We start from the raw sequence: 27,948 nt of genomic DNA on the forward strand, positions 1-27,948 counted from the left end.
CATAACATTACCTTTTGCTACTTAAACTAACAAAACAAACAGGTTATTCAATATCACATTTCACCGACCTAGTCGGTGAGTTCATCGCACTAGAATCTCTCTATCTCTCTATCTAAGAGAGTGTTGCTGTAGGTGGGTGTAGGCTCTAAGGCTCGGGGCTCCTAAACTTCTCCGGTGGAACTTCTAGCGGGAACTTTACCCTCGTCGTCCAGGGTAAGTTCGTCGTCCTCTCGGTAGTGCGCTCCCTCGTTCGGCTCGGTAAGCTTCAGTTCGCGCTTGGATAGATGTTCCACGATGGCGGCACAGTAACAATCCCCGAGGAAATTATTAGTCGTCCGGATGCGGTCACTAAGGAGAAATGGAACAATAGAATACAATTAATTCAACAGTTGGCTAAATGGTCTCATCCCGATGATATTATATATAATTGTTTTAAATTCAACGAAATGAGTCCCACTTGGACTATTAACCACGACTGCCAGATAGGTTCTGGATTCTAGAACCAAATATAATACCGGATAACGTTTCATTGATGGACCAGATTTTTCATTGATGGACAAAGGAGCTTCCCAATTTTTTGCCACATTTCCGCTTCTACGTTGTGCTTAAAGACCATCTTACGATTTTACTCATCAAATTGCTTCAAGATCATCTTATTTTACTTAAAGGAAAAGCTTACGATCCATAAACTAAACTGTAGATCCTTATTATTCCGAAAAATTTTCATCTTTTCAATAGAAAACCTCAAACGATCAGCATAATATTAGCCCTATTTCTGTTTGCTCTGCTCTTTATTGCCATGACATAGCGCGGGGTAACCAAGGTAACTGCAAACAACATATTTTCACCCACACTTTCAGGCCACCCTGATGAAAGTTTATCTTTAAGGGCCAGCGTTTTTCTGACAGTTTTCCCATGAGTTTACTGTCAAATTGACGCTGATGGATGCGTTAACGCAGCATTCTGTTTGACCCTTTACGGATGCAAACTTTCAATCCGGAGCGTGTTCAGCTTCCGAAACTTCAGCTCAAAACTAGCTGCGAAAGATCAGCTAAAGTCGGTTTCAGCAAATAGATATTTCGCTACTTTCTTCTAGTAGCTGCCGCGCCTCTAGTTGTCGTGCCAAGAAACTAATGACCGCGTTGTGATCTGAAAGGGCGTTTGTTTACTTCCAGTTAAAAATTTCATCTGATGGAACACAAAGCATGTGAAAAATTCTGCACACTTATGTTGAAAACCCAGTATGGTCAGGAGGAATGATCCCCAGGGCTGTCCAATTTCCAAAATCGACTCTGACCACAGTGCTCAAACATTAGCGGAAAAGATTGACGCTGGATCGCGCAAAGCAGACCAAACGTAAAAGCGGAATATAACGACAGGAAACTGCGAACGAAGATTATCAACGCAGTGCGAAATTATTCTGGGAACTCCAGACGTAATTTGACGAAAAGATTCACTAAGGCGCGTAGTATAGTTTGCTAGCCAACAGGATGCTGAAACAAAATCTGGCTACCGAAAAACCTAAAAACCAAGTTCTGGCCAAGTACAACGGATGTATTTTGATGGACTTCATCGTGCATATTCCATCGACATATGGAAAATGGACTTTCCACAAATCCCGGATCAAAAATGTTCGTTTCTATTCTACCTACCGATCGGACCCGGATCCGATCAGAAATTTTTTTTCGATCAAAATACAATGCATGCTATAACACACGTCGATCGGGATATTTCTGATCGGAGAAGTGTCTTCAGAAGATAATCGTCTCTATTCTACCTACCGATCGGAGACGGATCTGGTCAGAAATTGCGCTTCGCTCGGAATACATCGTATGTTATAAAACACGTCAATCGGGACGTTTCTGATCGGAACGAGCAGAATCGGAATGCAGAATCAAGGCGAATTTTGCCATTCTTTTGATTACACGAAGATCCTGTGTGATGCGAAAACTTGCACAGGGTCGAAAAACTAGATCCCTTACCCTACCAAATTTTACCGAACGGTCGGCTGTTGAGATTTCAGCAAAATTTTCCCGAATTCGGTGCTTTTTTTAGGTGTGTCAGCCAGGTCGAGGTCATTTCGAAGCTGCTTCATTGTTAGAGAATTTCTGAGCAATCCTCGATTTGGTCTACTGTCAATTGCTCCAACTAATATCTCATCCATAACGATGAGAAACAGAAGCGGTGATAAAATGCAGCCCTGTCTCACGCTAGCAGTAATCCTTAGAGGACCGGACAAGACGTCGCCATACAAAACCATGCACGAAAACGCCTCGTATTGAGCCTCGATGAGATGGACTAGCTTATCTGGAACTCCTCGTAATTGAGTCGGTCAAACGCTTTTTCGGAGCCAACGAACACCAGCAGTAGAGGGTCCTGGAATTCATTCCCAACAAACATTTTTGTTTAAGAATAGCTTATTCAACTATTGTACAGCTGATTTCCATGAAACAAATGCTTGATAAGCTATTATACAACAAAAATATTCCTTAGGTTGAGCTGCTTCAATATAATGCGGAGCGTTGTGATATGGTCTACACATGATCAGATGATCGGCTAGCTTGGAATCCAGCTCGCTGCCGCCGGAGAGTAGCGTCGATCTCCTCCTGGATCCGATTGAGAATTACCTTACAGAGTACTTTGAGAGCAATACAGAGCAACGTGATGCCACGTCAGTTACCGCATTTAGTAAGGTCTCCTTTTTAGGGACTGTCACTAATATACTGCTCAGTGATCGCCTGAAACGTCCTTCCGACAATATGCACGTCGTCAGCAAAGCAGATAAATAGTCTGGATTTATTGAAGATCGTGCCTCAATTGTTAAAGCCCGCGCGCTTCGCAGCAGCTTTCAGCGCAATGTTGGACAATCTTGTTCCTAGCCATTTTCGTCCTTTATTTTCCATAGCTCGTTAAATCAATAGTATCATCGGCGACTTTGAAATTATTTAATAGATGGTGCATATGAATTTGGTGTTCGCAACACTTCGGGAGGATCTGCCGCAACACAAAGATTTGGTACGTTATCGACGGCCCGTCCACAAAATCGGCTGGTTAACTTACCACGAATCTATTTGCTAGCGGCAATAGACGACCTGAGAAATTACTTTATAGGCGGCGCTGAGAATGGTGATCGCTCTATACCCAAATAGTTCTCACATTCCAACTTGTCGCCCATCTTGTATATTGGGCATATTACTCCCCCTTTCACTCCTCCGGTAGCTGTTCTGTTTCTCAGATTCTGACTATCAACCGGTGCAGACAGGTAGCCAACCTATCCAGGCTCATCTTGAAAAGCTCCGCTGCGAAGCCAACTTTCGATCACATCACGTTTATTCAACAAGATCCTTTCATCTTTATCTCGACATGTTTCGGCTCGTGGCACGGCCTTTGCGGGATACATTCAATTTCTTGTAGAATTTACGCGTTATCTGAGAACTACACAGCGCTGCATTCTTCTCATCTAAAATCCTCTGGCATTCCTCGTCGAACCAGTCATTGCGTCGAGTCCTCTAAGCGAACCTACTGGCACCTTCCGCTGCGCCGTTGATGGCTGCTTCAACGCTATCCTAACAGATCTCAAGCGGGGCTTCGTTTAGCTCTCCCTCACCCGGCAGAGCAGCCTCAAGGCGTTGCGCGTACTCAGTAACGACCTCAGGTAACTTGAGTCGTTCCAGATTGGACACTCAAAGAATATTACGAAAATTTTGACGATTTGTGTTCCAAATCGGCTCAACAAAAATTATAGCGGTTTCAACAGTTTTTTTTTTGTAATAGAGGTTTTCCGTCAAAAATTTTTTTTTCACTAAATGTTCGGTTTTGACTCTTAGAAATGATACCCATATAAAACTTTCTTTATTAAAGCCTCTAACTACTGTAAAAATGAAAAACTAAAATACGTATATTTCAACCGGTCACTTCTCGGATGTCTTACATGCCTTTTTGTACCAGTGTCCTCTATTTTCACCACTTCGAAACCATTTGTGCCACTCTTTACTCTTGTGGCAAGCAACAAACGAAATGAAAAAGAAGGTAATCATTAGCTTTTCATTCGTTTTATCTTTTTCACTCTACCGCTGATACACATATGTCAAAAACTATTATACAATGCTGCCAGAAAATCTGAAAATTTTGATAAACAGTGCAGCCGAAACGAATTTTTTAAAACTCAACATTCGTGATTTGGTGAAAAGAAACTCAACATTCTTGCAATTTGCATTGTTTAAAAAATCGTAGTAAATTCTAGAGTCAACGAAAAAAATATATTTTTGCACCATTGTCACTCGTATTGGGAGTACTTTTGAGAAAAAATAAGAAAAGGAGGGGTATGATCTGACGGAAAACCTCTATTGCGCGTTTGTGCACGTGTGGCTGACTTCCATTTAGGGACAGAGCAGTGCTTGTTCGTAGCGAATTGATAAGTTGATGATGAGACAACATGGAATTACGGTTATTCAAGCAGGGCACCAGTAGCCCAAAAATATAAATAAAAATATGGAAAAGACGTTACAATTAGTTATATCTCTAATTAGTTATTTGAGCAATGTTCAGATCAGATTTATCAGTTCCAAGAAGCGTGTGTTTCAAGCACATCCCTAACCACGGAGTATCCTTGTAACGCACTCTGGCACGTGTTATATAGTTTAAAATTTAATGTCATTCGTTATGAATTTTCTGTTTAATATGATTAGGTCTTCTCAACTAAGAGATAACAGCCTTTCAAGCTCGTTGTTTTTGGTGTTTCCACGCAGATGAAAACAAAACACCACGCGTCTACATTGTAATACCTCGACTTTGCATATTGATTATTGTATTGTATCTATGTATGTAAATTGTATTTCTTATTCTTATTCTACTTATTCTTATTAATACCAACACAGCCACAATGAAGGATTCCTGGAAATAATTGTAATTATTTCTAATTATAGAAATTCTTGTCTGTATTAACTTTTGCAAAATATCAGAGATATATTGCAAATGTTTTATCGGCCAGGCCAACTGTGAAACATTGCCGCAAAGACGATTATAAGAAATAAATCTTGTGTGAATAAGTTATCCATACATAGATGCATTTCAAAATCAACAGGGGAAGAAGAAACGGGGACGTCTCGTACCAACCGTTTCTGATTAACTGTATATTTGTATAAATAAATAATAAAGGTTAAGTGATTCTCAGGGGCGGACTGGCCCACCTGGCAACCGGGCAAATGCCCGGTGGGCCCCAGTAAAAATTTCGTCGTTACACAAAATGAGATTTTCCAAAATTTTTATTTCAGTTAAACTTTTTCTACGACTGTTCGATTGCTGGGACCCCATGATTTATGAAATCAACCGATTTGATGATTTAAAATTCAGCTTCAAATGGGACTGTTGGGGCCCGAACCAGCGGGGTGCTATCCCTATCTTAACGAACGGTGTTTGACAGTCGACTTAACGAAGGGCGCTATTGCAGGAAAAGCGCCCGTCTGACAGGTAAATTTGCTGCCAACCTTGTCGAGATATGCTGAGATGTTGGCAACAAAAACATGGCACCCATCGCAAGCCCCTGGCCCGAACGTTTAGCCAAAATTTCTATTTCACCTAAACTTTTTCTATGACTCACGAATGTTCGATTGCTGGGGCCCCATGATTCATGAATTCAACCGATTTGAAGATTGAAAATTCAGCTTCAAATGGGACTATTGGGGCCCCGAACTTTAAACCAAAATTTCTCTTTCAATTGAACTTTTTCTACGACTCACGAATGTTCAATTGCTGGGGCCCCGTGATTCATGAAACCATTTAAGTTGAGCTGTTAGGGTCCAAGCTCCGAAAATATTACCAGCTTCAATTCTGAGTATTTAAAAGTGGAATTAGTATTTCATCCGCAGTTATTTGACTACTTATAAATATTGAACTGTCGGCTTAAGCTCTATACTTAGTTTACTTCAGTGGCGACGGTCCGTTATCGACCCTGCGCCGAATGAATTATGGTTCTCCAGTACTCAATCCTGGACTACCTTTCTTCAAACCCCTCGAACACCAGCTGAACGTGCATCATCCTCGATAGCGCACATCTATCAGTGCGATGTCTACTCCGAAGTCTACGGCCTCTTCTTGATTCTCTGCTTAAAATAATTTTGGCTACTCTTTCGTCGGGCATTCGAGACACGTGACCAGTCCAGCGCAGACTGCCACACTGTACTATCTTCATTATAACAGCATATTTGCACCCATAATACAGCTCGTGGTTCATGCGTCTGCGCTACACTCCATTTTGCATTTTGCCAAATTTTACCCTAAAACCCCAAGCACTCGTCAATCAGTTTCCTTTAGCGTTTATGATTCATGTCCGTAAAGGGCCACCGAGAGAATGAGTGTTCTCTTGAGCGTCAGTTTTATGCGAATTTGCAAGTTACAAAACGCAGAACGCAGAAAGGCCAATTCGCAGCTGCACTTAGTCGTTTTATTTTGCGACTTGCATCGTTGTCACAAGTCACGAGCAGATTCATCTACTACTTCATATCGTTCCTCATTCAGTTCCTCTTCGGCACCAACACCATTTGGATTTCCACATTCTCTGCTAACCAAGTACTTCGTTTTGGCGGTATTAATGGTAAGTCCCAATTTCCCAATTAAATGACCTAAAGGCTTCTTTCGTTGCTCTACTTTTGATTTCGGTGATATCGACGTCATCAGCAAAATCAAAAAGCACGGTCTCATCTGCTATTCTGCTATTGCTATATTTTTTACTCATCCAGCGTCACACGAATCAACGTAACTAGTTCTGTGGGAAAACCATGTCCTAGCGTTAACTGTCACAGCTCATTTCGTTTGACTGAATCGTATGCCGCCTTGAAATCCATAAAAATATGATGAGTCTGCAAGTTGTACTCCCGGAACTTGTCAATTACTAGACGCAGGGTAATTATCTGATTCATCGTGAAGTGACCTTCATGAAAACCAGCTTGGTACTCGCCGACGAAGAACCTTATAGGCAAAATTGAGTAATAGTTTTTACTCTCGAGTCGATGTCCGTTTTTAAAATTATGGGAAATAAGGCCAATCAATCACTCCTCCGATATTCATTTTCCATCCATATCCTGTTCCTGATAATGAGGCGGCGAATTGTTTCGTACAGCAGCTCGCTCCCCGCTTTTAGAAGTTTAGCCATGATACTATCCTTTACAGCAACCTTACCGTTTTTCAGCTCATTGATTGTCCTCTTAACCTCCTCCTGTGTTGGTGGCTCCACAGTCCTGTACCTGCTGACCTTCGTGTTTACTTCTCTATTCAACAGCGTCTGGAAATACTCTTCCACCTGGCTGCTACCGTCGTTTTGTCAGTAAGCAGGTTGCCAGCACTATCATAGCACATCACAGGCATTGGCACAGGCCTCAAATGTTGCATTGGTGGCAAAGATGCACAGTGTCACTCATCAGAAAGTGCTCTTCAGAGTTCGCTAAAGGACGGTCAGTAAAGAATCAAATATTCACGCTTCGGCAGGACCTCCAAAAAGTTCATGAATACAGAATTCAACGCACAATTATTTCATTGATTTCAAAGTTGCGTATGATACCATCGACCGTAAAATCATGGCCCTTCTAACCTCGCAGGGGACTTTATCAACATGATGGTCCCTCATGTGGGCTGTTCAATATGCCGCTACAGGATGTTATGAACGGAGGCAACACACAGGCACAAACTTCAGCAAATCTAGTTACTTCGTCTGCTTTGCCGATGAAATATCTATTTCATTTTTGTCGATAGAACATCTCTAGTGATGGCTAGAAACACTAAAACTCAAAGTAGCGAAGCAATCTTCGTTCGGTTGAAAAAAAATGCGTGCAAACTAAAGTACTGTGAACCGCTAATATGACGCACACGCTAAAACGTGGTGACTCGGTCCTAATGATGAGTGAGGTTGTTTTTTTCGATCGTGCATCGAGCCGCTATGCCGCCCGTTCTCCCCGTACTCGACACTCGATAGTGCCTGAGTCGAGTCGAGTTGCACGACATGACTTACAAAGTAGAGCCCATATTTATTCGATTTACTGTCCTTGTAACGCTGATAACTTTTGAGTAGATGTCATTTTTTGTGATAATTTACTATCATGAGAATATTGCAAACTAGGGCCCCTAATCTCAAAGGCCCGGTGGGCCCTTTTGCTCCCAGTCCGCGCCTGACCATACCACTTAGATGGTACTTTTTATATTGAAAACTTCATAGAAAATGGGACCGTTATGGGAGTAGCGGCAGTGCACCACTAAAATAAAACAAGCTTACCCGTCATTTCCGGATGGTCGAGTCGCAGAAACTACAGCATAATCCAAATTTATCCAATTTTCTATATCCAACAAACATTTTTGTTGTATATTAGCTTGTCAAGCGCTTGTTCCACGGGTATTTTATCCAAAGAGATGTCTGAATTTCGATTTTATCAATCCTGCCTTTTTCGTAAACTGCGTCATACATTTACCTGCAAGCAACTAATCACTGTTCACTCCTGTTCTCAAACAGGCACTCAGCATTGATGGAAATTCCACGTTCCACATTTGCGTCTTAATTTCGGTCGTCAATTAGCAAGTTTCCCGAATATACATCAAGGCGTTCTTGCCTTCTGTCAAATTCTTTAAATCCGATGACCGATATTGTCGGTTGATAACATCTGCTCTGGTATCCGTTAGCTTCCCACCATCCACAAAAATACTTGGGAGTTTTTGCCTTCGACGCTTCGCTACATCTATGCTCGACGCAATTATGGAAGGATCCGACGCAGTGCACGCTCCCGTAAGAGGATACGTCAAGGAAGGTCTCGTAAGGAGTTAGCATACCAATGTTGTCAGGAATTATTTGCATATCTTGTTTGAATATCAATAATTTCTTCAGTTTTTTGGCAACATTCGCACTATAGTCGTAATGTATTTCTCAACTGTTCTAATAACTTATAGTTCATTACCGTTTGGACAGAGGTGAAACTTCAACTTAACAAAACTTGAGATTGATCACTACCAGCACTATTAAATCGAACGAATATTCCAGTCACAAAACAATTTTACATTATTGATATCATCGCGTGTTCGAATGGGCGATGAGTGATGAGTAAACGAGTGATACATGAATGGCAAAGAATTCCAGACAAATATGGAAAGACTGTTCCAATTAGTAATGTTCAGATCGTATTTATCTTTTCCAAGAAGCGTATTACTCGTGTGCTTCGAGCTAATCCTTAGCCACGGAGTGCCGATGTGACCTTAGTCGATTAAGGGTTACGTATATTTGTTTAAGATACAGTAAAATTCGTAAATGCAATGGAGGCGCATGGTATATTTTTTATACCGGTCTCCATTTTACTATCAAAACTTCATTTCTTTGAAAATTGTAAAAACGCAAAAGATTTCCAAATAAAACATAATAACTCTTTCAGTTTTCACACCATAAAAACATAAAAAACAATATTCTTAATGTTACTGTACGAAATTTGAACTCCAATTCAATATTTTTTCCCAAGACACATATCCTAATACTTTCCATTTGATGTGCTTGGATGTAGCTAATAAAATCAGTTTAGTGGTTCAAGCTTTTCGAATTGAAAAAAAAAACAGGCAAACAAAAAATAGACCAAAAAATGACCAAACTTGCATACTCACACGAACCAATCCACGGCGAACAGCAGCGTGACGTTGTGCATCGGAGCATCGATCGCGGTTAGTACGACCAGCAGCAGCACCAGCGCGGCACTCGGGATGCTGGCCGAGCTCATCGAAGCGGCCGTCGAAGTTAGTACCACGGTCAAAATTTGACCCACATTCAGCTGCATGCTGCTCATCTGCGCAATGAAGATCGACGAGATCGATATGAACAGTGCCGTTCCATCCATGTTAATATTAGCCCCGATCGGCAGCACAAATCGTGTTATCCTCGAATCCACCTTTAATTTTTCATTCATACATCGAAACGTTATCGGTAAAGCAGCCGCAGTAGAAGCCGTAGCGAATGCCGTCAATAACGGTTGGATTAGTGCCACATAAAACTTGAATGGGTTTCTTCTCAGAAAGAAGAAATAAATTGCCTGAATGATAATCCACTGATACAGAAGAACACCGAAAGCCACCGTAAAGATGAACCAAGCCAATTGAGTCATCACCAGGCTGATATCACTAACGGCCAATATTTTCCCCGCAATCACACTACCGATTCCTACCGGAGTCAGCCACATCACGCCGGTTACCATCTTCATGATGACTTCGAAAATTGCCGAGAAGAATTGAACCACAACGTAGCCCTTGCTACCGATGGTTCCCAAAAGGGTTCCGAAAACCAAACAGAAGAACACTATCCCCAGCGTATTGGTTCCCGGACGGTATTCGACGATCCGTATCAACTCCTCGTCGTCATCCCAGGTGAAGGTGTTCTGCGTGCTGGTTGGTTTCGTTTGTTGGTGGGTGCTAGCAATGGGTAGAATACCGCTCCCGTTGGTGGTACTTTCTTTCGGTACGTAGACGGTGTGGGCTTGTTGGAGTGCGGCTTGAAATATGTTGTCCGGAAATATGTTTCTGTAAAAAAGTAATATCAAAAACGTGAGACCATATCAGGATGTATAGGGGGAAACAGACTACCGTACCTTCCCAAATCTAAGATACTATCCATCAGTGTAACCGTCCGGCCACCAGCAACCGTGTATTCGGCCATGGCCTCATGCATTCTGGGATCGCCCGGGTGAATTAGCAGTACCAAGAAGGTACCGAGTATGGCATTCAACAGGGACGTGAGTGCGAAGTAAACGAACGTCCGCAGCGCGATTTTTCCGTTCAGCTTGGCATTCAGACTGGAAGAACCGCTGATCAGACTTGCAATCACCAGCGGAAGAATCATCAGCTTTAGCACGCGCATGAACAGCTCGCCCGGATAGGCGATCAGCATAATGGTGTCCGCCGATAGGGCCAGCGGTCGAAGGGTGAAACCTGTTGCGAGTGTCGAAAGTGCACATTTTGAATAGAATAACTAAAAATTTTGAATTTTATGGAATATTAAGAATTTCTCATTTCTGTATTATCAAAGCACTGAATGACATTTAAAACTGGGAAAGCGCAACACAAAACAGCGCCTGCTGCAACTGATTTTTCTTCATGGTTTTGAAGTTGAGTTGAAAGCTTTGACTCTGCGATATCGTGGAAAATCTTTCATGGGAGCTTAAAACTTACCCAACAGCACACCCAGAATAACACCACTCAGCGTGACCAGAATCAGCTTATTTTCCGAAACGAATTCACACCAAATCGATTTGGGCTTCACAACCGGTGTTTGACGCTGGCTGTCACCCCGCAGGAATTGCTGCTCACTTTGTGCCATTCCATTGATCGAGCACGTTTCCGAATAGTAGTTGAACTGTAGTAATTAGAAGAAGAAAAAAAACTTATTTACAAACTGTAAGCTTAAACCTCTGTGGTTAAACACAAACTCGACAGGAAAGCAGCGCACCCTCCTAGTTACTGACCAAACTGCTGACTGGACTGATATGATATGTAGGTACGTAGACCTCTGTCGGGTTGAGAGTACGATATCGTTGTTGCGGGGTGTTTGCAAACAAAAATTGAATTAACTGCAATAGACCGGAATGGACGCGTGGTCAGTTACAATTGTCATCAATCAGGGCAAATACGCGATGACAATGACGCGCCACCACGAAGTGCGAAGGGAGACCCATCTGCAATGCAGCTAGCAGAGTAATGCGTCGATCCTCTTGATTGGATTGACTGGGAGCAGGTTCTTTTTTCTAACAAGCCATATGTGTTCATGACGTGCCACGAAGCGAAATGTTCAATGGGGAGCAAGAGTAATAAGGCCAAGGTTGGTGGTTTGACCGTTATTGCGTTAGTGGACTTGTGGACAACAGGAAGTAATTCAATTTTTCAATGGTCCGAAAAGAAAATGCGTTGCCGTATGGCGTATTAAATTTGAGCAATTCGAGTAAATCATTAAAACGATGATATATAATTCTAATCAGGTCAATTCAAATGAATAATTCCACAGCTTCAAATACAAAAACTAATCCGAATAAATTTAAAAGCGTCGTGAAGGTTGAAAACGAAAAAATTCGAACATGAAAAAAATACTGCTACCTATTTATTTATTACTTATTTCATAAGTAAACATTTTTAAAATGTCATTAACCCTTTATAAGGCCGTGGCAATTAATTTACCACCAACGAAAAATATTTGTTTTGCGTCTATAATGACATCAGTATAATTATAGAAGCAAAATAAAAAAATTTTGTAGGTGGCAATATAGTTGCCACTGCCTTATAAAGGGTTAAATCACGGTATGGGACAAATCAAAGTAAGCACTTGTTATCAGGAAAAGCTGATTTGTTGATTGATCATTGCGTCACCGAAACAAGGGCGTCGCGAATCGATTCTGCAAACTCACTATGGAAATCCAGGACTATACGCTCGTAAGTTGGTTAAACTGTCGAATTCTCTCAAAACAATGATGTGTGATGTCCTGAAATGATTTGGAGGACGTTTGATCATCGACAGGAAGCACGAAAGTGGCAAAAAAGAGCAAACAATCTGTAAATAGCTACGGACTGAAAAATGAGGCTTACGTAACTTCTGGAATCATGAACCAGAAAATTATTATTGCACAGTTTCTTTAGAAAAAGTAGGTAGTTTCCCTTTCTAAAGCAACATGAGTCATGTTTAAGTCTTGGTTCAAGAAATAAAGAATCAGGTTTGCTGGTTCACATATTCCTTAGTGAAGCACTTGCTCAAATTGATGCCGCTTTAAGCAGCTTGCCCAACGATGTTATCGATTTCAAATTAACGAAAATAACAAATCGTCACGTCATGAAATCATTATCAAGAAACTAAAATCTACCTTTGCTGTTGGTCCTGTCGGAATTGCGTGTTTCCCAGAAGTTGGAAGCTTTCTGTTATATTTCCTGTATTCAGCAAAGGTGACAGAGGTGATGACTTGAAGAAATGTATAGTAGCATTACATCATTTTGAGTATGCTCTAAGATATTTGTAATTATCAGGGAATCAAAATATCATTATTCATACGCAGAAATAACCGACGAAAACGAAGAGCGATCAACCAGTTATTCACACCAGCACGCAGGACATCTTTCGATGAGAATATATTTTGATACACACTCGCTCTCTCAAGCGCTAGTTGTTGGCGATGCAGGTATACAATAAAATATGTCTTTGTCGTCAGTCGGCTGGTTAAAGACAATACTTTATCCGCAACTTGAACAAAAGGGACAAACAGCAAAAACCTTAAGAAAAAGACCAGTTAGCTTTGACCTAAAGTCTGGCGTACAAACGTTACCAACAATTTGGAAGCAGATTAATCTTCGTTGTCGGTAAACTGACTGCACGTGATTTATTCTTATATCGATATTTCTGCTGTACACTACCCAAACACGACCTCAAATCGTACGCGACCTCAAGTAACAGTGATCCAGATCCAGATCAATTTCTTTCCACTGTGAACAACTCTTTCCTGTAACACTTGCGAATGATGCAGAGGATTGCTCGGTCTCCAGTAGCAGCAAAAATCCTGTATTGGACGTGATCAGCCTTGTTATTAATCATCATCAGGAATTGGATTACCGGAAAATGCACACTGAGAATGATCTGCTACTCCCAAGCATCGTTCTAATGGTTCTTTGGGTAATTTGAGACGACGTGCGTCGATTTGCTCGCAAACTTAACGACCCACATACTCTTCTGACTATTTAAATTAGCTTAGTCCGATCTAAACTAGAGGCCGCAGTAAAGCAAAGAAAAGTCTACCCAGATAACACAAAATCGTAATAGAAAGTTCACATTAAATCATTTTCATGTCAATTTCAGATTGGAGTTGTATAATGATTAGAGTATGTCAAATCGAAGTGAACAATAAGTTGTTTTGCAGTCGTGCGTGTCTTCATATACAATTCATGACTGTGAATTATAAAGCAGGATAGACAATTGCAATATTTGATTATATCTATATCATATATTCAGGAGTATTTAGTTGCGTGTTATAAAAACTGCGCAAAATAGAATTACAAATAGTTGTCAAAATTTTCGCATGTATATCGCCTCCACCTTGGTACATATATGCTCTTATATGGCGTGAAATATAACTTTTTCGTTCAGATATGATTTCGTATACCTCAGTTGCAATCGAGATATACAAACCAAATGGTTTACTGGGTAGGTACCTACTGCATTTTGACCTTGACAAAACTTGACCTTCTGTTTCTGTTCAACATACTTCGCAGCCACCCGCTAGAGTACAGGTCAATTGCGGAGCTAGTGCTACGACCCTACTGAGTCTACCAGTCTCTCTCAGGCGAAAGCCCAGTGTCTGACGACTAGCACTCTGTCGTACCTCGAAGCCAACTGGGAGGTGCCGCAGTATTTCTATCAAAGGAGTTAAAAGGTTGAAAGGGAATCAGGAAAAATTAGTAAGATTTGCTCCGAGAAATTTTGAACAAAACATCGATAAACTCCCTCATTATGAGTAGCTTGTCGATCTCAATACAGTGACCTCCAGATATAAAATCTCGAATTTTGTTCTCTTTGTCAACCATGTTATCTGCTCGAATTCGGAGTTAAGTGTTAAGCAGTAAATAGGAGCCCGCGGTACTTCATCGGTACTTCATTTCGCAGGCGTCTCAAAAGTGACTATCTCACACATTGGCTCCCTATCCCAAGTAACAATTCTAAAGCCACTTGGTTTTACTTGAATTTCATAAAGGTTTTGTTGCGGTTTTAATTATTACCTCTGCTTTTATTATGGTATTACTCAATACCAAAAGTATACGAATAAAAACACACTTATAGCTGGCTAGAAAACCATAACAAAACTCTCAATAAAGCAAATTTATTGTGGCTGCTTATTTTACCACGACAAAATGAGTTGGCTGCCCTTCACGTCTGTTATAAACTTACCGTTAATGTGGCGTAGCAATACAAAATGGCGCACCAATCAAAATTGATCTTATCACGGTTACTTGTCAAACCGCAATAAATCTGTTAGTTTCATAAACCCACTAGCTGATTGCCCGATCTCACTCGGGGCCCATTTGTCACTCAGTCACTTGTACATATGTTTTTGTAACAAAAACTCTCATAATGTGTTACTGCTCAGCCTAAAGGGCTGAGTCAAAGCCCCTAGTCCCTGGTCGAACCACTGAGGACTCTTTGGGGTTGGGTTCCCAAGACCTCTTTTGTCTCCCAGTCGGCCGTGAGTGACTCGAAGGTCCTCAGAGTCGGCTCCGGGCCTACTTCGGAATCAAGTAAACAACGGAATAAGCCAGTGGCTTTTAGCCAGATTAATTGTCACTACAACTTTAAAGTTTTAAGTATTGACTTTGATTTTTACTTTTGATTTTTCACTTTAATCTCGTAGTTTTAGTGTCTTCAGCTTCACGCGTCGACGTTTGATCAAGAAGACCTTATCGAGCCCCTCAGCTTCTCATCCACCAACATCCACTTCCTCTTCACCTTGCAGCAGTACATTGTGCAGCGATTTTCGTGCGGTGCATTGTGCACCATCTTTTGTGCAATGCATCGATCGGGATGTGGGTTATGTTTTTTTAGTACATATCATTTATAAACGTTATCGAACAACTGGAGTTTTTTAATATGTCTTGTCCCTATATTTATATTTATTTTAATTGATTTTAGGCTCTGACAATTTTAATAATATATATAATATATTTTAGGTTTTAACAAATTAACAATAATAAACAAACAAATAAACGCATGCCCAAACTACAACTAACGAATAATACAAACAGATTTATTTTATTAACGCTACTCTGCTAGTTCCCTTGTAAGCACTTTCCTGCATGGGCATTGTGAGGTAAAGGCTACGCTACGGTAACAAATGCAAGAAACAAAACCCTTTTTTGTCAGTTCCTCGCACGTTGTCCCTCAACCACTTGTAAATCTTCTAGGTAATCCCTATTAATCGACACAAAGCCTTTTTTACGTTTATGAACCTCCCCCTTGTTAATGGCCACTCGATTCTCCCTTTCAGAAATAAAATTCCCTGTACAACTGCTATCGTTTTAAATACAAGAGAAACTCACCCCTTTACCCATTCGAACCCTTCTCTCCCCTTGTAAGGGACCGTTACCCTCTTTTGTCAACTCCCCGTGTTGATTCTTTTATACCAAATACATGTGTTTGACAAACGACGTTTGATACGGTCCAGAAGTTCCGGAGGTATGGCGGAACATACATTCATACTCACGCTCCACGTCCCTCTACATTCCTTCCCAGTCAGCCCCCCCTTCTATCACGTAGCTAATTATGCATCGGTTTGCTCAATGGAAATCGAAACAAAGGTTTATCTTATATATAAAAGAGGAGTGCAAAAGTTCGACCGCGCATCACTAGAGAACGGAGCGTCCGATTTTAGTCATCTATTTTTATTATGTTTGTTTCCGCCACCGCTGTGTTTTTACGGCGAGAAAAATTGGAAAACCTTCTAGAAAGATTGGAAAATTCGAAAAATAAATTTTCCATATAAACCTGCAATGGCTTTACTGCGACCTACTACGATATTATATTCTAGCGTCGTTGTTAGGCAAGCAACTGTGTTAAGCAAAATGACGTTTACAATATTTTGATGAAAGCGATTGACGATGGAAACGATGGCATTTTTTTTATTAATGCGCCTGGGTGAACTGGTAAGACGTGCCTTATTTCATTGCTGTTAGCCACAGTCTATTCAAGATCAAAAATTGAATTGGTGGTAGCCTCTTCAGGTTTGTTCTTAAACTGGCTTTAAATCCTAGCTCATTTATCTTTTGGCCTCATTGGGGATTGCAGCTACATTTCTGGAAGGTAGTAGAACGGCCCTTTCTGGATTCAGACTGCCGTTGAATCTCCAATTAGGGTACGGGAGGGTATTTTCAGCAAGTTCCTAAATTCAACCTATTTGCCTTTTCTTTCGCCAATAAAAATACCTTGCCCGCATACAATTTTAAAATGTTATAACTATTTTCTCAAGACTGTAAGTACTCTACTATTTTTTATTCAAAGAACGTCAAAATCACCTGTTCTTCCACTAGAACTAGGCCATAGGCCGAAAAAATAGATGCCATCGCTTAATGTGCTGAAAATACCCTCCCGTGCCCTAACTGAATTAACTGACGAACCGACATGCAACATTACATGGAATTCCGTAATGGCAAAAGTGTTGCAGAGTTGTAAAGTAATCGTCTGGGATGAATGCACCAATGGCACTCGACTGGACGATGAAAGATCTGCGAAATAACTACGACATTTTGGAGCTGCAATGATACTGCTGTCAGGTGATTTCCGACAAACACTTCCAGCTATTCCGTGATCAACGGTAGCGGCTTAAATCGATTCTTGCCTAAAGCTGTCGTGTTTGTGGCGCTTGTGAGGAAGCAGCAGTTGACGACGAACATGCGCGTTGCGTTGCAAAACGATTCGTCTTCAGAAATTTTCTCGAATCAATTGCGTGCGATAGGCACTAGAGAAGTACCAATTGACGCTTCCATTGATCGATGATTTCATTTTCGTGATTTTGGCAGCGAAAAATAACGATGTGGATGACTTGAATTTTGTAATGCAAAATGAGATTGTGTGACTAATCCTGAAGAAGTAACGAAAAATTGAACTTTATAAAAAGGTGATGTAATAAACAACATGATGTGGAATGGTATTTTGTGGCAGTACGGAGTTTGCCGGGTCGCCTAGTTTACTATACAGTATACTCTCGGAAAAGTTAATCGATTGGGGAATGGGTCGATTAACTTTTCCGAAATATTAACTTTTCCGAGTAGTCCCTAAAATCATTGCAAATGATAAATACAAAAGCGAAAAATGCACTCCGGGATATAGGATACACCTTTTTATGTATTTTGAAAATGTAATGAAAAGAAATATGTAGCAAGATCTTTATGAAATAATACTTAGTTCCTTTCAGTAAGTTTAAAATAGTCGGTTTCACTAGTTTACTTTTGTTTTTTTTTCGTATAGTCTGCGATTACGTTTTGATAATGTTCGCGCTTATTTTTAGTTTCTTGCTGTTCCTGCTTTTGCATTTAAAATTCAATCTGAGTTTGCGCTTTTCCAGTATGCTATCAATAATCCTGAAGTAACTATGTGTAACTAGCAAATAGTTCAATACGCTATTGTTGCAATTATTTTAATTTAAGTTTAATTGAATCCCAGTTATGATGCGACTCTGTATGACTGTGGAAAGGCGACAATAAACCGAAAAATGAGAAATAAAGATAGAAGGTAAACACACGTGTGTGTACGAACGCTTGGACAACCAATAAATTCAAACTCTCAGAAAAGTTAAGGTAAAAATTAACTTTTTAGAGCGTTGCATGAGAGCTGATATGCGCTTAACTTTTCTGAACAATTAACTTTTTAGAGAGTTAACTTTTCCGAGAGTCTACTGTATATTCCTCCTCGGTGGAACCCCCCCCCCCCCTTGTTAGGGATTCCTCCCTTTTGCTAACTTCCAAGTGCCGACTCCCTAATGTCAAGGAACATTTGTGCCAATTTTGATGAAGAACCGTCCAGGTGTTTCGGAGTTATGGCCTCCCCTCATGTTATGAATACCCACCCCCCTCGTCTCCTTGTCACTCATTAAGTGCTTATTCCCTTATGTCAAGGAACATGTATATCAAGTTTGGTAAAGGACCGTCCAGACATTTCGGAGTTATGGCCTCTTCCCTGTGATGAACCCCCCCCCCCCCCCCTCTTATAAACCTCCAGTGCTGATTCCCTTATATCAAGGAATATGTGTGTCAAGTTTGGTGGAGATCAAGGCGTTCTGGAGTTATGGAGAACATACATACAAACATACTCACGTTCATTTTTATATATATAGAAAAAACGGTAACACCCTAACCAAACAGATTTATTGCTGCTATAATGAAGAATACTAAAGTTCAACACCAAAATCATTTTTTATGCGAGGTCACATTGACATATTCTAGTATTTAGCTTTAGCTTGCAAATAAAAATTCATCAAACCAAAGTGTTTTGCAGATAGAAAGTTATTATCAATCGGTTTTCCTGTCACAGGAAGCAAGTGAAATGATTTTGCTAGAAATTGAGATAGACTAACTGAATATATTTATTTTATTAAAATAACCAGTTTTCGAAAATTGCAAAATTTCAATGGCACGTTGATTTTATCCATCTATCATATCAATATACACGATAAAATTAAATGCGCACATGCTGTAAACCAACGAAATTGCTTAAAATTTATTACATATTCTATGGGATATTTTTTTATGGTTACAATACCTAAAACAAATCGATCAGAATAATCCGACGGTAAAACTTCAACTTTGCTGCTCACGGATGTATTTTCAAGTAAACAAAGCTAGCGGACCGACTTAGCTTTTTACCAGAGCGAAGAGCGAAAAGCTGTTTTAAATTATGGCGGTGGCTGTCAAGCGGCAAAAGCTTAATCGGTTTGATTCTTAAAGAGATTATTTAAACCTTCTGAAGAGAAGTCCACTTGGTCGGAAGACAGTTTTATAGCGGTTATCAGAAAGTTCTTGTGGAGTTCATAGATTTATTTGCGGTTTTATGAAATTGGTAATGAAAACCGCTAGAGGAACGTAATATAACGTGGAATTGTTACTAGGGTATGTTTTTTGTGCAGTTGAGGTTGTTCAAGAGAACCGTTTATGCCGCACGGTCGTCCGGCAACATTACACCGTGTCCAGCTCATCTTCCCGAAAGTTACCAAAACTCTATGCGATTGACGTTAAACTATTCAACGTTGTCCTTAGTAGTGCGGATTGCGTTGTGCTTAAGTGTTTTTCAGCTATTCGTTTTTTTCAACCGGTTTTATGCCTTATAAAAGCTTCTGCACAGAAATATCGACATTTACTCAATATCTTATCACTGCTTATCAAGTGGAGATACATATATCGTTTAAAAAGAGCTTTGAATGGAATGCTATCCAATAACGTTTGTTAAACCGTAACATAAAGTGTATATCATACTCACCATTGTTGTCGAAATTTTGAAGCAGATTTCATGAGATTTATTTCCACTTTAAATTAACTAGATAGAACTAATAACTTATATCACTCCAATTAACATCGATGAGTTCTATTATAGTTCTATTATAGAATCTGATATTTCAATGGCAACTTATGACATTTCTTCATGAAAATATCGCTTTGCTTATGCTATTTACATGGCTTGCAATACTGTTCAAATACACCTGAAACTTGTGATTTGATTTATAAGATGTCATACTACACAATTCACATTTGAAATGTTTGGGATTTCTTTGGAATAATGAATGACTTTTCAGCATGAATTTAAAAATTTCCCAAGGAAAACTTAAATGAACCAAGTTGGCTTACATTTCTTGAGAGAATATCAGAAGGCTTAAGTGGTGACTGGGGAAAAGTTACTGTTATTTAAAGTAATAAATGAATCAGTTGATATGATCTTTTGATTGGTAGAGAAAGGCTTCGAATGCTTCGAGTTATTTGACCGTATAAAACATATGGCCTAGGAAACCCTTGGGAATGCCAGTCCTAGCGTCGTGCCAAGAAAGAAAGCGAATTGTATATCGAACACAATGACGGTGAAAGTTGTACGTTAAGACTGAAACTCTCGTTAAAACTACATATTATTTAAACACGTTCTATTACTTAAAACTTCTAAACTTGCAGACTAAAGCAAACTGAATGAATACCACAATCGTGCAGGTACCTTTTATATGCGGCGCAATGCAGATAGATTGTCTCCTACTCTAGTCCTCACTGCAGAAATACCGGATCAGTCAGTTGCATAATATCAGCCAAAAAGTGATGACCAAAAATGATGACATAAGAGTCTTAGATGTTGTCATCCTATTGTTACACAGCGCTGTGCAAATTTTTTTCACTCTCATCGTAGTAATTTAGCCAACTTTCTAATTGTTATTTGACTAATGAAATAATTTCACCGTATTCTAGGGGAAGAATTATCTACTGCATTGTCCTCTATTAGTAAAATATATGCAATTTAGAGATTAGATGCTTTAAGACCTTGTCCCCAATTTTGGTGCCATCAAACCTAGACAGCTTTCGAGTTGATGCAAAGATGCAATGAGCAACAGCTACTACTGCCGTCGTTTCTGCGTGATCGAAATCGCCGTACCCCTCCGTTGGTTGATCGAGTGTTGACATTGTTGGAGTATAAAAAAGGTGCTAATCGTTAAGTGGACTTTTTTCACTTCTTTTTTTTTGTACTAGTGAATGGCAGTAGCAAAGATCACATCGTTTGTTTTTATGATGGGTTTGAACGACGGTGTAATCCCGTCCAATTGTAATAACATTATTAAAATAAATCCGCCTGTTGCTTTATCAACATAGTACTTATTCAGTGTACACAGAACAGATTAGTCAGGCTTGCAGGAATCAGATTCCCTAGTCAAGCTTTATTTGGGAGATTCAGACGGACCATAAATTGCGTTCTTTCGGCCCAAATCGAAACAATCAAATTGGAGAGAGAGAGAGAGAGAGAGAGAGAGAGAGAGAGAGAGAATTTAATTATATATAACTGTTATGATCCCGGATTACCTGCGTTCTTTCATAATACAGAAATTGAATGTTTTACATAGCATCACTGATTCATCCCGTAGAATACAAAAACCTATTTTGGGCTCCCGAAACCAGATCCAGGTGACCATTTTTAGTTTAGTAAATTCATTTTTGGCCTTATAACATTTCCGTAAAATTCTGATAATTTTGATGTGCCGAATGACTAGTTTTTGTTTTAAACTCAGAAATTAACCGCATTCCATGTGACTTCCGGAAGCCGTTTCAAAGACAACGGAATGCTGTTTCATCAATCCTTTCTATCTCTTTATTCTGTTTTTGGCTCCTTTCTTTCCCTTTCCTATCCGGTTTTCCTTTTTTGACTCCCGTTTTTTCATCTTTTATTCTCCCTTTTTCTTTGGTCTATTTTTCTGTTTTTTTCTTCTTCTTTTTATACCCCATTTTCCCATCCCATTTCCATTTCAGATTCCTATTTTGTCCCATCCGTCTCCTTTGACACCTCGACACCGTTTCCCATAGTGGTTATATCCCGTTTGCGACTTTTTCCCGTTTTCCCTGTTTCCTCTAGTGGTTTTCTTTTTTCTTTCTCGTTATTTTTCTTTTCCCTTTTGGTTTTCTTGTCTTGTTTTCTCTCAGAGAAAAAAAACTTGTTTTCCTTTTATCTGCCCAGCCTGTCTCTACTTTTCCTGTTCCGTTTCTGCCCTTTTCAGGCCTGATTTTCCTCTTGTTTTTGTCTTTTGTTCCGTTTTTCGTATTTTCTTCAGTTTTTTGTTTTCTGTTCCAACTCCTTTTCTATTTTTTTCGTTTGCCTCTATACCGTCATTCCCCTTATTAAGTCCTGCCTTTCCTACTTTTCTGTCACGTTCTGTTTTTCTTTTCGGTTTTCAGTTTCGGAATGCCTTCCGTTTCCATTTTTTTCTCTTTCTCTGTTCTCTTTTGTCAATTTTCTAGCTCCCGTATGTTTTCCTTTACGTTTCCCCTATTTATATCCCGTTTTTTCTTTATTTCTCTTCCATTTTTTCTGCTTTTCTGTTCAGTTTGTCTATTTTCTTTCCCTTTGTCTTCATTCTTCCTCTATTTTCTCCAAAATTTACTCGTATTTTTAAAAGAAACACCAATTTTTGAATCAGGTAAATCTTTAGAAAGCCCAGTAAACCATGTGGTTTGTATATCTCGATTGCAACTGAGGTATACGAAATCATATCTGAACGAAAAAGGCATATTTCACGCCATATAAGAATATATATGTACCAAAGTGGAGGCCATATACATGCGAAAATTTTGACAACTATTTGTAATTCTATTTTGCGCAGTTTTTATAACACGCAACTAAACTCCTGAATATAGAAGATATAATCAAATATTGCAATTGTCTATCCTGTCATGAATTGTATATGAAGACACGAACGACTGCAAAACAACTTATTGTTCACTTCGATTTGACATACTCTAATCATTATACAATTCCAATGTGAAATTGACATGAAAACGATTTAATGTGAACTTTCTATTACGATTTTGTGTTATCTGGGAACCCCCATTGGACATGAAATCGGATTTGAAATTATACTTGAAGTTGGACTTGAAATTAAAGTTGAAATTTGAATTGAAATTAGATTTGGCCATGGACATGAAATTAGACCTGAAATTAAACTCAAAGTAGGAATTGAATTAGGTCTTAAAATTGGATGTCAATTGGATTCAAATTGAGCTTGAAATTGTATTTGGAATTGGACTTGAAACTAGACTTAAAATTGGACTTGAAATCAGTATTGAAATTGTCCATGAAATGAAGCTTGAATTAGGCTTAAAACTAAACTTGAAACTTAATTTATAACTGGTCTGGACTGGACATGTTATTTTGTTTTACAATAAATTTTAAAAAACAGCTGGAGCGCATGCCGCAATGTGCCCCGACGACCTTATTTTTTTATTTCAGATTTTGATTCTGCAGTCTTTTCCGCTCATTTTGATACTAATTTTGTAATGATCCGACCACGGGAAGTGGCCGAAAAACGATCATACACATAAGCATTCCAGTACGTCGTGGAACAACTTCAGCGAAATAAAACGCCGCTCCTGAAAAACCACGATTTTCAAACTTTATGTACCTTTTTATCAGAAACTACACAACGTATTGGAACAAACTTTTTTTTGTTTTGTTGGTAGTAGCTTGACAAAGTCTTTTATAACTTTTGCGCTTTGTAAACGAAACACAACCAGAAAACAAAGGAAAAGAAGACAAAATTTTATTTTTTGACCCTCTTTTCTTCTTTTTTTTCGTTTTTCTTAAAATACAGTTTCGTGTACAAAACTCAAAAGTTATAAAAGTCAAAACAAAACTTTTTTTTTATTGCTATTTAATGTCCCTTAATGTACCCTTAACTTAATCTGTTTACCTATGTTTATAGCCACATCTGCAATGGGGAATATTAGACTACTTTTACTTATTGTTAAAAATATTAAATAGTAAAGTAAAGTATAGTAAACTATGTGGGGCTCTGTAACCGCAAGGTTACCGAGTCTGCTTTGACAAGCGAATGGTCGTGGGTTCGAATCTTAGTAGAATCAGGCCATTCGATGTCAAAGTGACTTTAGCATGGGTTTATTCTCTGGCCCCTCATCATCCTTCCTTCATGCTGAGTTCTACATTATCCCGAAGACGCTTCTTATGGTTAGTATACTGGTATGAGCACCTAATGAGGTAATGGTTTTGAACCTCAGGAGGACTCACCAGTGCTAACTATAACGAGGCGAAACAGGTTTGGTATAGTAGGACATGCATCGAAGCATGGGTAAAACCCTCAACACATAAGCACGCATAAAAAAAATATAAGCTTATCGTTTACTCAATAACGATAAAGCACAGAAATGCAGTGCAGAATACAGCATACACCCGGGCAACATTACAATAGATCAATAATGTTGTGGTCAAAGTGATAAGCCCATACAAAAAAAAAGTAAACTATCGCAGTGCCGTAGCGTGCGGTTGGCCAGACTGGCCCCCGCCAAGGGCGCTAGCTCTGGAGGGCGCCAAAAAGGGCCTACATTTCAGTAAAGCATACAGATACGCTTGTTGCTTTGTTCGTATTGCCAGCTCCACTCAGTAGCGAAGAAATTGGACATGGTGAACCACTTCATATCCGTCGAATAGAGCCAATCTGGCAATTACAACGTCCTCCCCCGTGAGAAAGGTTAAAGCGCTTAACGGGAACCTGGCTTCGGCCACTCAACAGTGCTGTGCTGCCGTAACGCGCAGCAGAACCTGAAGATGAAGACCGAGAGCAAGGTGGTCTAATGGATCCGCATCTTGAACCGGGAGATTGAAGGATTGCCCAACGAATGGCTGAAGGTGCTAGTGAAAATATTTTTCCGGCGAAGCACGACGTTCCGGTCAAATTGGGCGAAAAAAACTACTTGGGCGGCAACGACTGGCAGAGGACCGAGTACTTTAGGTCCACCACCAAAAAGATAAGCGATGACGTCATGTATATCTTCCCAAAGAAGATATTTATGTGACTGACGATCAGCGAGAAAAGAATGTTCAAGCCGCTGTTGTTTCAATCGGAGTTTGCGGTGGACGAGGAGATACGAAGATACAATACGAGGTACTTACCGGAACTTGCCGCCTTCATCAAGAACTATCGCGCAAAGGACGCGCAAGTCTTTTGGCCGACCCTGGCCATGGCCCATCATGCCAAGAGATCACTAGAGGGGATGAACCGGCTCAAGATAAACGTTGTGCTGAAGATCTCCAACTATCCCAACGTTCCCCAATTCTGCTACCAATAAAAATGTTTAGGCAAAGCTCAAGTGAAGTAATTGCAATTGAAGAATTATATTATAAGTCAAGTATTGGATAAAGGGCGAATACGAAAAAATGATTTGGGAAACAAGGGGGCGCCAAATTGGGGTTCAGCCAAGGGCTCTACAATGTCACGCTACGGCTCTGAAAGTATGCATTGAATACTAAAGCAATTCAAGCTTTTCTTGCCGTTTTTTGACGGAGATAGCTTTTTAGACCTCATTTCACGCAGTCGAATCGCAGCAACCGGTTATTTACAGAATTTGACAAGAAAATAGCTTATGAAAACGTCGCAAAAATTTACATCGCAGGCTGCTCGAAAACAATTTTATTTTTGTTTTGTTTTTACAGCAGGTGATAACTGTCACACTTATAAGCATGACCCATTGTAGGCTGGTTCCATCAAATACCAGGGTTTTTCGTTAGTTTTGCAATTTAATTTACTCTAGTTTGAGGAAAAACGAAGTGGGGCATATTGGCCGAGGGGGTGGGAGGTCACATTATACAATCTTCTCCTATTATACTTATTCCATTAGTGACTTGCTACCTATATAGAATCGTTTTTTTCCTTTCGAATCAGTGGTAGGTGTGATCGATTGGTGTAAAAATATTAAAAATTAACCAGGATCTCACTGAGTTATTAATGTTGAAAACCTGACCACTTTTAAATAAATAAATAAATAAATGATAGCATTTTTCTTATATCCGAGTTTTTTGTGTTCAACCTTTAAAAGTAGTGTTTCAACTTGAAAAGCTCGCTATTATTGAATCATTTGATTGTCAATTAAACTCTTTATTTGCTTTTTTGAAATTTCAATTGTCAAGATTCCAGAAAGAAACGAGTCCTTTCGTTCAAAGCTACCTAATAAATTGCTTAAACGATCAAACAACTGCATAAGATTCCGATTAAAGAATCGAGATAGAATAACATTGTGAGCTGTACTGACAAAAAAGAAATATGTTCGAATATAAACCTAGCCACACTCGACAAATCGCAATTGAAAACGGAAATAAACAACCGTCCACACTGTGCCTCTGCCGGCAGATATCGATTTTCCGACCATCAGCGTCATCCATCCGAGCCGGCCGACGACGTACAACTTTACACCTTGCATTATGCACCGCACAACCTCACAGCCGCAGAGTGTGCAAAGCGAATTTATCGCTAGAAAACAACCCCATCATCGATTGTCCACCGTTTTCCATCCAGCTGTGATCGCAGCAATCTGGAAATTTGCCATAGCACCTGTGGGAAAACCGAAACGCCCCATCGAAGCCAGCAGGCGAGTAAAGCTGCATTTCGGTTTGCCACGCAGCGGTGTTACACAATCATCGTGTAGTCCAAAGCCTATTTGCTTTTTTTCCATTCGGAAAAGACAGTCGGAAAAATACCAAGCAAAGACGACGAACGAATGCGGAAATAGGAATGTATAAGAAGGAATAAGAAAAATGTGAAGGTGTTTTTCCAAGTTCTTCGCTGCGGGTGTGGCCGCCGCATGAAGCGAACGAGACTGGTTGACGGCGAAGTGGATCCTTAGTCCTATAGCCACAAGGGAAATGACTCGACTAGCAACTTGGGTAGAACAATATAATGTAACAGGACAGCTAAAAAGTGCACAAGCTTTGTCATATAATCAAGGAATTAGAATCGCCTTTGTCAACAACAGCAATCTTTGCCAAGTCACAGTTGGATAGCACAACTGTCCATAACAGCTGCTGTTGAATTAGACATGTACCTTACCTACAGCTATCATAGCAATCATTGGCTATTCTTAGCCCCCTGAGTATGCTACAGAGAACCGTACATTGGCTTTGGCTTTATTCGATCCAATCTGGATTAGTCTAATTACCTATCTCCTGGCGGTTCTCTTTCGTTTTCAAATATGCCATGCAAACAAATGACTAATTCCAGTATTGCTTAAATGTCGACAAACAATTTCAAGGGTATTTTATCGTGAATACTCCTTGTTGGAGTCCCAAAAGTCGTGAAGATACCCTACATCAATTATAATTCAATTAGAAACAGTCTGTACTGTTACATTTTTTTCTTACATTCTGCTTAATTACAAGCTAATTACTAAACACAGGCCTGTCACCGAGCATAGAACCGCTTATGTTTGCCAAAAAAAACTACACATTCGCTGAACTCCCATATTCATACCTGTTTCATTCTAACTGGGCGCTGCATTCCTTGAGTTGCTTTTCCTTCAAATAAAATCGTGAATCTACCTTCATCTCCCGGATCTGCTGTTACAGCTGACGCAATCCAAACAAAAAATAAATGTATTCCAAAACCAGTCGCACAACAATCCGTCCGTTCGTAGGCCACGGAACAGCGAAAAACTATACAGCTGCCTGCTACTATAGGGTAACCGAAAGGCGACGGTGCGCACTGTTCACACAACAAATAATCCACTTAGGAGTCCCTGCACTTGAACAATCACTAGTTTCCATTGACACGCCGGCCGCCGAACTTTTCTATCTATCACCCGGATCGAAGCAAGCCAGCCAGCCAGCCAGCGACTAGAGAAGCGACCGTACCCAGTGAACCACAAACGTCGAATGCGACGAGCAGGTGAATCGTCCTCGCTCCT

General features: G+C 39.9%; 1 protein-coding gene across 2 annotated transcripts; it reads right to left on the reverse strand.

The window, feature by feature from the left end:
* On the reverse strand, positions 1–27,909 carry LOC128741692 (excitatory amino acid transporter). 2 transcript variants are annotated; one of them, XM_053837660.1, is made up of 5 exons: positions 27,584–27,909; positions 11,182–11,365; positions 10,602–10,941; positions 9,628–10,533; positions 1–348 (listed from the first exon to the last, which is right to left on the reverse strand). In XM_053837660.1, exons 1-5 carry the CDS (start codon positions 27,587–27,589, stop codon positions 162–164), a joined length of 1,623 nt encoding a protein of 540 aa, XP_053693635.1. In that variant the 5' UTR covers positions 27,590–27,909; the 3' UTR covers positions 1–161. The 2 variants fall into 2 exon arrangements, with proteins under 2 accessions (XP_053693635.1, XP_053693634.1); XM_053837659.1 differs by having other exon boundaries at positions 27,516–27,909.
* Between the last annotated feature and the right edge of the window lie 39 nt (positions 27,910–27,948).

The sequence above is a fragment of the Sabethes cyaneus genome, chromosome 3 (genome assembly GCF_943734655.1).
Source record: "Sabethes cyaneus chromosome 3, idSabCyanKW18_F2, whole genome shotgun sequence".
Lineage (NCBI taxonomy): Eukaryota > Metazoa > Arthropoda > Insecta > Diptera > Culicidae > Sabethes > Sabethes cyaneus.

Excerpts from the sequence above, each read along its gene's own strand:
- LOC128741692 (XM_053837659.1), bottom strand. The coding sequence starts at position 27,542 with ATGCAGCGCCCAGTTAGAATGAAACAG. Across the intron at positions 10,942-11,181 it reads TATTCTGGGTGTGCTGTTGG|GTTTCACCCTTCGACCGCTG; the intron begins GTAAGTTTTAAG and ends CACTCGCAACAG. Across the intron at positions 349-9,627 it reads TTCGCCGTGGATTGGTTCGT|TGACCGCATCCGGACGACTA; the intron begins GTGAGTATGCAA and ends ATTTCTCCTTAG.